A 12,304-nucleotide genomic window follows, 5' to 3' on the forward strand; every position below is an offset into this window, starting at 1 on the left:
CAGAAGTCCTTATGGCTTGAGCTATGGAATGAATATATTGATCCCAAGCTCTGTGATCAGGGTAAGTATAGGACCTTAGAGCTGTGACAATACTACGATTTACTCTCTCAGTATGATTTGCTTGTGGATGGTAGGCAGCATTATAAAAGGTCTTTTGAACCTTATATTTAGCTAGAAGATCTTTAAAGGCCTTCGATACAAACTGAGGACCGTTGTCACATGACACAATTTGAGGAACACCATACACCAAAAAGACTTGTTCCTCCAAATATTTTAAAATTGCTGGAGTTGTGGCCTGGCGAAGGGGACAAACTAAAGGAAATTTAGTGAAATAATCCACAACTACCAGGCAATAGGTATTACCCTTGTAACTCCGAGGATAAGGTCCAATGAGATCCATTGAGATCATCTGCCAAGGAAAATTTATGTTCCTGAAGGAACCCATAAGTCCAGCCTGTGGTAGGTTACTTGGTTTACAAGTAGCACAAACCATGCATTTAGAAATGTACCTTTTTATAGACTTCCGCATACCAGGCCAATAATATAATTCGGCAATACGGTGATAAGTCTTATAAAAACCAAAATGACCTGCCGTAACTTCATCATGAAACATATGCAGAATATTTTCCCTATTTGGCGTAGGTACAACTATTTTCCACTCCGACATATTGGATAAGGACTCTATCGGACTTAAGATGTGTTTGTACAGAATATTATTCTCTACCTTAAAATCAGGATATTTTTGTGGGTCTTGAGTGACCCTATCAATCATATTCTGATACCACATATCAGGACTTAAAGAGGACAGATCTAGGACATTAATATCATGGACACGTGAAAGAGCATCTGCGACCACTACCCCGTTTGCCTTTCTATGGACAATCTTATATGAATAGGCAGCCAGTTTGCATATCCATCGAGAAAGCCTCTGTGAAGGGTTTTTCATACTATGAAGCCATACTAAGGAACTATGATCAGTAATTATAGTGAAATTACGACCTTCCAGATAATAACGAAAAGCTTCTAACCCATGGATGATAGCTAAGAGTTCTTTCTCCGTAGTTGAATAGTTTTTTCTGGGCCTTGTTCAACTTCTTACTAGTGTACGCTATGGGGTGTTCGGAGCCATCTTTCAACTGAAATAATACGCCTCCAGAAGCTGTATTAGAGCAATCTGTCATTAGATAAAAATGCTCATCAAAATTAGGTGACATCATAACCGGAGCGCTCGTTAAAGCATCTTTAACGCGCCTAAAAGCTTCGTCAGCCTCAGGAGTCCAAGTAATGGTCTGTCCCTTTTTCCTGTTCTTCAAAAGATCAGTAAGAGGTGACAACAAAGTAGAGTAGGACGGTACAAATCGCCGATAATAGCCACACATTCCCAATATCCTACGGACTTGGGTGGTGGTCTTTGGTATAGGAAAATTTTTGATAGCAACTATTTTCTCAGGATCAGTCCTCAGCCCCTGGTTATCCACAACATAACCCAAGAACTTAAGACTAGGGCGACAAAACTGACATTTATCCAGATTGACCGTTAGATTAGCTTCCTTAAGACGTAAAAATAACTTATCTAAAATTTCCATATGAAGGGAAAAATCAGGAGTGACAACCAAAATATCGTCTAAATAATAGAAAACATAGGGCTCTAACGGTGGACCAATGACTAAATCCATCAGACGACACATTGTCTGAGGAGCAGAAACAAGACCGAAAGGCATGGTGACAAACTGGAATAATCCTTTACCACTGACAGCAAAAGCAGTATACTTCTTGCTCTCTTCACTCAGTGGGATCTGTAGGAAGGCCTTAGACAAATCAATAGAAGAGATGTATTTGGCATTCTGAAGTTTGCTCAAAATCACATCTATTCTGGGGATAGGATAAGCATCCCTGTTAGTTGTGATACTGTTTAGTTTTCGACCGTCAAAGCAGATCCTGAAGGATCCATCCTTCTTCTTCGTTAACCAGAGCGGAGAACAGTAGGACGATGTTGAAGGTTCTATGATATTTAAAGCAAGCATCGAATCTACTTCCTTTTCTAAATCTGCCTGCCAGGCTTGAGGTATGGGGTACTGATATAATCTGAAAGGAGTGGGATTTCCCACTTCGATAGTGTGAGAGATTAACGACGTACGACCTAGTTTGTCTTTTGAAGAAAGAGTAGTAAATTTAGAGATCATACTCTCTAATTGCCTTTGTTCAGAGCTTGATAAACTAGCAAAATCGTGAATAGCACTAAGGGTAGATAAATTAAATTCAGATATGGAAAAAGAAAAATCAGAACAACTTAAGGTACTATTGAAAGCATTGAAAAAGTCCATACCTAAAATTATAGAATTCTGCACGGAAGGAATAACATAAAATGTAATTTCCCTACATAAATCTGCCACTGTGATTTTAATTTGGAGTTTGCCCGTAATGGACTGAACTGTACCATCTGCAGTAGATACTTGCAAAGATGAAATGGGCATAATGGGAATACTAGAATTTTTCAATAAATTTAACGAATGTGCCCCTATCAATGAAATATTAGAGCCACTATCTAACAAAGCTAAACACGATTGTCCTAAAATTTGAATAGGAAGATATGGCCTATTATCATTTTGTTTCCTAACTAATAACGAATTAATATCTAGATCTAAAGTATTTGGTTGTCTACAACCGTTATATGGAACTAACCCAGACGTATCATCATCATTAACAAAACTAGAATCTAATATAGATAATGGAACCACATTACTATCACAATTATTATTGTTACGTTGAACACTACCAATCAAAGAAGCGTTTGTAAATGACCATCTGTGATCATTTGAATCAAGCGAATCTAACGTATTATCTATAGAAATAAATTTCTGGTTTAATTTTGTTTTGTGGTGTGTGCTGCTTTCTTGAACGACACCCCTTTCCCTTTTCGTGAAGATGGGTTTGGGTTGCTGGATGTGCTTGGTCCTGTAGTTTCGTTTGACGATGGGGTTTGATTCCCTGATTGGATGTTGGACGGAGAAACGTTCAGGGGACGGACCTCCGACGTGTCGTTTCCCGAACACTTAGAACAGTTTCTTTTAAGGGTGTTCTCTCGGCCACAACCATGGCAGAAAATACGATTTTGAGGAATCCCACAATTGTAAAATGGGTGACCAGGCTGATCACAATTCCAGCAGACAAGAGAACTAACAACCGAAACATTATGTTCATGACCCTTATTTAGCCAAGAACGTTGCCTAAAGGAAGTTGGCTGAGAAGAAGAGTTAGAAGAGGATCGAGATGTGGATGGAGGTTGAGAAGACCAGGATAACGTTTCCTCCAAACGTTTGCATTTTATAGTAAGGTCATCAATGTTCTGAATGTCCATAAGAGCTAATTGTTGATGATAAAAGGGCAATAGACATTTAAGGATGATTTTAATTTTAGCTAAATCTGACAAAGGAGTGTCTAAACGACTACACATACCTAATATAGTATTAATAAACATAGTAACAGATTCCCCAGGTTTCTGCTTATGATTCTTAATTTGATCTAATAAATCATCCTGGAATGAATACGGAAGAAAATCCGACTTCAACTTTTTAATCAGATCAGACCAACAAGAAAAATTACCCCTGTTATTCATAAACCATGTAAAAGCGGTCCCGGTGAACAACTCAGCAGAAGCAGCAAACAAATCCTCTTCAGAAACACCTCTAGATATTCGAAGACATTCAACCCTTTCTAAAAATGACATCACATCAGTGTGCTGTTTTTCACCTGAAAATGAAATACCCCATTTGTGTACTTGAACAGGTTTGGAGTACGTAAAGCTAGGTACATTGACTGAAGCATTAGGAGTAGAGGTAGCAATGGGGTTAACTCTAGAATCAAGTTCACCCTCTAGTGTTAATATTTTAAGAGAAACAGACCTCTTGAACGGTTCCTGTTCTTCAGAAGGACAGTGTAGCAAGTGTACACGGGCAGAAATATGGCCTAGACGAGATGTTAATCGCGCATACTCTGTATCCTTTACAGTTCCCCTAAACTTTTCGATTTTTTTAGACAAGCTGTCCAATGTTTCAGTGATTCCTTTTTGTTGTTCCTCAAAAGGAAGGGATACAGCTGAAATTTGGAGAAAACTTCTATTGCCAGCTTCTTGTTTCAAAGCACCTCTCAAAAGATTGCGTTTTTTATCGACAGTTGTCGACTCCTCTGGCATTATGTCCCGAATCTTTAATTCATAATCCAATTCATCCACCAGAAGATGTTCAGCTTTAAAAGCACACATGATGAGAGCAAAGTTATTGACAAATAGTCCAAAGAACAGAAATATGAAAAATATGAAAATATGAAAGTTTGCACGCAAAATATATATAATATAAACCGAGAAAATATCAGCAACACACCAACAAAATCAAAATAGCCAGCAAAAAAAAAAATATATATATAATGCAGTATATAATCTAATAAATAAGATCAAATAAATATATAAGATCAAATAAATGGATAAATAATCCAATAAATATTGTATACTCAAGTAAACCTACTACCTAAATACTGGAAGTAAATTTTTTTATTTATATGTAACTTACCACCACTCTAGAAAAAATATATATCTATAATAATAATAATAATAATCAACACTTAGTTGTACCTCCAACTATACCACTATTGACTGAGGAAATAAAATTGTTATATGAATTATATTATTAATAGCAATATTAAATATAAGTTCCCCATAAAAATTCAAAATCTAACCCAGAATGTAAGCTGCACAAACATATACTATAATGAGGTCCCAAAATATAAACAAAAATCAAAACAGCGTTTAAGAATACCTGATATGTATCAGAAATTAAAAATAAAATAAATAAGTAACAATATGTGTATAGGATACCAAACGGAAATAACAAAGAGATTTCAGATAAAAGAGAAGAATTGACCTAAATGAATACTGTCTCAGACCAAAAATAAAGCCCCACGTTGGGCGCCAATGTAACAACTAGCTGATGATTTTCTGTTGGAGTGAATGAAAAGGGAGTGGTAAACTCCAACAGAAGTAGTAAAAAGAAGAAGATCTACTTAATGTAGCCAAAGGACAAAAATGTGTGGCTTCTCCGTTGAAGAAGCTGGAGTAACTAAAATACAACTTTGTAGTAGTATTTGTATGGAAGGATGCCAAGACAAAGAATATCGAATTGATACAGGACTAGAGATGAGAAATCATTAATAGATAGATATAACTTGAATGGCTAGCTAAATATGTATGAGAAGGGCCACTTGACACTCAAGGAAGGATTCGGCCAATTTGCACGGCTATTTTTGGCCAGACAATAGATTAAAGGAAGTGACAATGATGGCTCGAAAAGAAGATATGAAGATAATGTTCAGAAAATAGATAGAGTAAATATAATAATATACTGAAAATAGAATGAATTTTTGGGCGCCAGAAGAAGGATAACTAGGTTAACGCTCTTCCAGGTATTCTACGCTGCTATAGAGTATGTTAAATTTGTAGTACAAGTATGTGAAAAGTTATTAAAGATTATTAAATTATAAAATATACTACTAAAAATAAAGGAGTAATAAGAAAAAAAAAATCACAATAAATGTATATTTATTGAATGTAACTACTAGATCTTTTTAACAATCTCTGAGTTAGGACAAGTAACTAGTGTGTAACTCTAACATGACAGGAAAAAGTGATACTAGTGAAAGTCAATTACAAAATCATCATACAACTATGATCTAAGAATACTCTTTATAAGGTTAGAAAAACTGACTACGGGTACCTCTAATACAGGAAGTACAACTTACAACTAGGTTAGTAGAACCCTCACCAAATAATAATTGTACGTTTATAATACGTACACCTTAATTAAATACTACCTGATACTATATATAACATATAAATACCTCACTGTGAGTGGGACAGGCACAAGCCTTATTGAATAAATAAACCTACGAGTGGATACACAGATCCTTTTCCTAACTCGTGGTTTATAATAGTAATAATAACAAGTGAAACCAAAAACTAATCTGAGGGATTAGAATCCAGAAGTTCATATGAATTTAATAAATTAAAGTTAAAGTTAAATAAAGTTAATAAGTTAAAGTTAAGTAAAGTTAATAAGTTCAAGTTAAATAAAGTTAATAATTACAATTTTGACTAATATGTGAAGTTAATTTTTAAAAATTTAATTAAACATATACTAAAATAATGGAATGAGTTTAAATAATTATACAAAAGTGGAACACAGCCTAAAAATAATCAAGATAAGAGTACCGACTACTATTATCAGGGAAAATATCTGAGCTCAGAAATTTATACCTTTATAGATTGCAGAGTGTTGGGGAACGCTATCAATTAAATATTATGTTGTAAAGAAAAAAAAACCTATAAAAAATATAAAGCAGGAAAAATGTGTGTGCAATTGAACTATAAAAAAAAATGTACTAAATATCACAAAACCAGTCTGTCTTTAATAAGAGCACAGTAAATGTTCCCAAACAAACCACTCTTTCCTAATCTTGAAGTTGATGTAATGAGCACCCAAGGGTGCTAACTCTCGCTAGCAGCTGTCCTGCTGGAGGTACAGGAGAGGAAGACTGGTAGAAAGCAGCTGAAGGTACTCAAAACTGTTGGAAAGCAGCTGGAGGTACTCAAAAAAAGAAAATGTGGAAATAATCCAGGCTGGTCGCCTATTGATTGTTTCTCTCTGTGTGGTCTGGCCTTGGTGTTGTTGTAGGGTGGCTTTAAGATTTCATGGTAGGTGCTAAAAAAAACACAGTGTGGTGTTACTACCAATCTACCAATGTCAAAAAAAAGAAGCAAGAGATACGAGGAGGTGTTTTTATTCCTATGGGAATAAGAAGAAATAGGTCATTAAGTCCAAAAACTTGAATGACTAGACAGCTTGACCTTTTATCAGGTTGCTATCAGATGACCTTGGTCAAATAACACAAGTAATTTCCAATTGAAATACAAAATATAATTACTGTGAAAGAATATTTTATTATAATATATACACCGGTATATAGATATATTATACAAGGATGAAATATAGTAAGACTAAGCGATGGATACTTATTTGTTCATCGTTCAAAAGATAGGAGTTCTGTAGACTTGAAAGGAATATAAAAAATGGAGTTTAAATTAGCTCTATTTTCCAACTGGAAGCACAAATTAACAACGAATATTGAATTATCTCTAGATGAGTTTGATCCATGAAAATAAAACATAAAAACCATGAAAATAGACTATGTGAAACTTAGTTAGCAAATGTCAAGGACTTCCAAAATGGCTGAATAAAATACTTAATAAAATGTGTATTTACCGGGGTAGAACTCATTGGATATAGTATGCTCTAAAATTCTTCAAATCCACTGCTGCTGGATAACTTCACTATACTTTTATTGTAATATTTAATCAATTTGGAACTGAGAATTAGAGGTGAATAATTGAGTCTAATGACCCCGCACACTACGATTCAGACCGAACACTCGAGAAACAATGGCAATCCAAGGCTCACGTTCACAGCTGAATCCTTCGTACCCCTCGACTAAGCATTGGCTGTCAAAGTGGGGAAACCAATGTTGCCACGTTTTAAATGTGACGTCATCAAGCATTTAAAAATTCTGAGATGGGTTTAAGTTCTATTTGAATAAACATTGAAAGAAAATAATTCTGAAAATAATTAAATAATATTTTGGATAGTTAAATAATATCTTCCCATCAATAATCGATTCTATAAGGGGCGGAACGTCACACTGTCTGGAAGTGGAACGTCTTTGGGTCATCTCATTCTTCTTATGGACCTCCTCGAGTCGTGCTTTCAGGACTTTCTTGGACCCACTGGCATCTAACTCGTCCTCTTCTAATTGTTCACGGAGCTGTTTTAGGGAAAGTTCTTCTAGCAACATCTTTGGTCGGCACACACGTACTTTCCAAAATGTCTTTTAAAAGTCTTTCCGAACACCGAACAATTAACGCACTCCGATTTTTCCCCGACGAATAAAGTTCAAAAGTCTTAAGTCTTTCCGAATACCGAACAATTAACGCACTCCGATTTTTCCCCGACGAATAAAGTTCAGAAGTCTTTTAAAGTCTTTTTAAGTTCTCCTTTAAATTCACTTTTAGTTATATCGCACTAAGTTTACTGTAATAAGTTTACCAAACACCGACACCACTGTAATAAGACGAGCGATTTCGTATTTATTTACGACTTTATTATTTATTTATACAAGTTTCTGTACAAATATCTAGCTTAAAACTAAACTCAAATAAAAGCGTGCTCCCATTAAATAGCAAATAACGTTATCCTCGATCATTCCAGACTTCGCCACCTAGCTATGGTGTGATCTTCCACATAACGCGCGTCGATTCCACGTATATCGTGCTTCCGCCAGAATTTTCTCGGCTTACGTCTCGAGGTGCTACTTGCGGCCGGTGATTCATTGTTTTGCTACAATATTATAATATATTTAGATATTATTTACTAATTTATTTAAAATTTTCTTATTGTGTTCATGTTTTAATGAAATTAGCGCGATTATTTCATTCATAGGAGATTCTGACCAATAGAAAGCTACAGAAATAAAAATTAAACTGATAATTTTTGATAATTTCCCGCCGTCAAGTATATTACGTCAGATGCCCTTCGTTGCTATGAAAAAATACATTCAGTGACATTAATGAAAATTAATGTTTTAAAAATTATAAAAGTGATGACTTTCAACCGTCAAATATTTATAACAACTGTGTGTTTAATTGTACTAATTTGTCCTTACATAAATAAATTACAATAAAATGTTGGTTTTGAACAGTTTTATTCATGAAATAATCCCAAAAAATTGCACTCGATCTCTAAAATTAATATAGAATTTTTGCCCTCGTGACACTTTGACATAATTAAAACTGTCAAAGTGCCACTCGGGAAAAATTCAATAATTTTAGAGCTATTGTGCAATTACTACTGATTATTTCATTCATAGGAGATTCTGACCAATAGAAAACTACAGAAATCAAAATTAAACTGATAATTTTTGATAATTTCCCGTCGTCAAGTGTATTACGTCAGATGCCCTTCGTTGCTATGAAAAAATACATTCAGTGACATTAATGACAATTAATGTTTTAAAAATTATAAAAGTGATGACTTTCAACCGCCAAATATTTATAACAACTGTGTGTTTAATTGTACTAATCTGTACTTACATCAATAAATTACAATAAAATTTTGGTTTTGAACAGTTTTATTCATGAAATAATCGCAACAAATTGCACTCGATCTCTAAAATTAATATAGACTTTTAGAGCTCTTGTGCAATTACTACTGATTATTTCATTCATAGGAGATTCTGACCAATAGAAAGCTACAGAAATCTAAATTAAATTGATTATTTTTTAATGATTTTAACTTCCAATCGTATAGTAATTGATCACGTGTTTAATTCTGTCCAATCAGATTAAAATTATACTGAAAATTATCTACTGTAGAAAATTACCGATAGAATTTTTGTAAGTAGATTGTTTCTGTTTAATAGCAACCAGTTTCCTAGTTTTGGCAACTGTCACATTTAAGAAAATATCCATAATATACGTATTAAAAAATAATCTTACGAATATCACACGACAGTAAGAATAAATAAGAAAATAATGCTTCATTTTTACTCAAATTTGTTGTCATTGGGCAATAGCCACTCGAGCCCTGCGGGCTCTCGTGTCTATTGCCAGACAACAAATTTTCGAAAAACTGTCGCATTATTTTCAATTTATTCTCACTCTCTTGTGATATTATACCCGATTATTTCATTCATAGGAGATTCTGACCAATAGAAAGTTACAGAAATCTAAATTAAATCGATAATTTTTGATAATTTCCCGTCGTCAAGTATATTACGTCAGATGCCCTTCGTTGCTACGAAAAAATACATTCAGTGACATTAATGACAATTAATGTTTTAAAAATTATAAAAGTGATGACTTTCAACCGTAAAATATTTATAACAACTGTGTGTTTAATTGTACTAATTTGTACTTACATAAATAAATTACAATAAAATTTTGGTTTTGAACAGTTTTATTCATGAAATAATCGCAACAAATTGCACTCGATCTCTAAAATTAATATAGAATTTTTCTCGAGTGACACTTTGACAGTTTTAATTTCACGAGCCGAAGGCGAGTGAAATTATGTCAAAGTGTCACGAGGGCAAAAATTTTCAATTTATTCTCACTCTCTTGTGATATTATACCCGATAATTTTTGATAATTTCCCGTCGTCAAGTATATTACGTCAGATGCCCTTCGTTGCTATGAAAAAATACATTCAGTGACATTAATGACAATTAATGTTTTAAAAATTATAAAAGTGATGACTTTCAACAGTAAAATATTTATAACAACTGTGTGTTTAATTGTACTAATTTGTACTTACATAAATAAATTACAATGAAATTTTGGTTTTGAACAGTTTTATTCATGAAATAATCGCAACAAATTGCACTCGATCTCTAAAATTAATATAGAATATTAGAGCTCTTGTGCAATTACTACTGATAATTCGATGAAATAAAATTATTTTGACATATTATTTAAAAGTCAGATCCTTTTCAAAGAATTAATTTGTGTATTTTGACTTTTAAAAAAATTTGATATAACTCTATTTTTTGTGGCTTTTTCCAAACGTACGGCCCTAGAAAAAATATTGTTCCTAACTCATGCTGAAAGTGTCTTCCCCGCAGTCGACTGTTTGCCCGCACTTGGCTATCGCGTCGTTCGGGTCAACGGCAATCTCGTGCGTGAAAGTATCACTTTCCGCACTAGATAGGAAATAGTATATTGTGCAACAAGTGCAGAAAGGTACTAATTTCTCACGAGTTTGAAAAGTTGCGGTACGAGCGCAAGCGAGTGCCGCAATTCAAATGAGTGAGAAATTACCTTTCTGCACGTGTTTCACACTATACTTTTTCTACAAGCACAGTTTTTCCTAAAAATAAAAATCACAATTTCCAAACGACGATTAATTATAATAGGTACCTATGTGATAAATTTTAAACTGTATTTAATTAATACCTTCTAATCAATTTAAATTCCTTATACCTAAATAAATTGCACAGAAATCAGTTAAAAAATTAATGCACTGCCTTCATTTGTTTAAATTTAAACAAGTATTACACATTATTGACATTATATTTATGCAGTCACGGATTTACACAAAACCTACTTCATTCGACGTCTCTTGCACAGGTTGCTAAATCCTTATTGGTTATTTGATAATTATAAAATGTTTAATAAGAATAAAATTGTAAAATAAAACAGTTGTAACATCCATAATTTAGTTTCTATGCTGTAGTTAAATATAATAATTGTCTTGTAGGTTATATATTTGTCTAAAGTTTAACCACGGATGTAAACAGAATATAACGTTACTCAGAATGCGGTAGTCCACGGATGTAAACAGAATATAACGTTACTCAGAATGAGGTAGTCAACTGTGCAGAAAAGAACTTTGCGGCACAGAAACGTCGCTTTGCGGCACAGAAACGTCACTTTTCTGCACACTAATGTCAAATATCTTATACTGTGAGAAAATATCAAGTTTGCTAACATAAAACCGTGCAGAAAAGTGCACTTTGAATAGTGGTGGTAGAAAAATAACTATTTCCTAACAAGTGCGCAAAGCCATACTTTTCTGCACACGATTGCAGTTCTGCACACGCCGAACGACGCGAAGCGGAGTTCGGCAAGCAGTCGAGGGCGGAAAGAGACTTTCCGCAAGAGTTAGGAACAATATTTTTTCTACGAGCGTTTAAAAAATGACCAAATCTTAATCAATTAATTGAAATAATATGAAAATACATACACAAATGAATTATTTGACAAGGTTGTTAAAACCAAACTTTCAATATAATTGGTTAGCATGTCGACGATCTTGGTTTCCATGACGACGATTCAAAACCACTGTTATTGTCTACTGATTTGACTTTCGACTGTTACGTCAAAATAATTTTATTTCATCGAATTGTCGCGTTAGTTTCATTAAAACATGAACACAATAAGATACATTTGAAATAAATTAGTAAATAATATCTAAATATTAGTTTATTGCATGTATTATAATTATTTTAAGGCGGACGAACTGCCATAGTTTGGATGCAGTCAGACGGCAAAAATGGATGGAAACTGTGGAAAAACTAGACTTTAGTAAATCAAGCAGAAAAGCGTGGTCCTTACTTAGAAAACTTGGTAGTAGCAGACACTCAACTAGAGACAAAGTACCAATAGTTCCCAACAGAGTGGCCTCCCACATTGTAGCAAACTCAAGGG

The 12,304-nt window shown here is 33.9% G+C and overlaps 2 protein-coding genes across 2 annotated transcripts in view; one reads left to right on the forward strand and one right to left on the reverse strand.

Annotated features, from left to right (window-relative positions):
- The window catches only part of LOC114327488 (N-acetyl-D-glucosamine kinase), a 154,822-nt gene that overhangs the window by 23,267 nt on the left and 119,251 nt on the right, over positions 1-12,304 (forward strand). The window lies entirely within an intron of this gene.
- Positions 2,474-7,762, reverse strand: LOC126880205 (uncharacterized). The gene is made up of 2 exons (XM_050643988.1): positions 7,311-7,762; positions 2,474-6,749 (listed from the first exon to the last, which is right to left on the reverse strand). Exon 2 carries the CDS (start codon positions 4,259-4,261, stop codon positions 2,864-2,866), a length of 1,398 nt encoding a protein of 465 aa, XP_050499945.1. The 5' UTR covers positions 4,262-6,749; positions 7,311-7,762; the 3' UTR covers positions 2,474-2,863.

This window comes from Diabrotica virgifera, chromosome 2 (genome assembly GCF_917563875.1).
Source record: "Diabrotica virgifera virgifera chromosome 2, PGI_DIABVI_V3a".
Lineage (NCBI taxonomy): Eukaryota > Metazoa > Arthropoda > Insecta > Coleoptera > Chrysomelidae > Diabrotica > Diabrotica virgifera.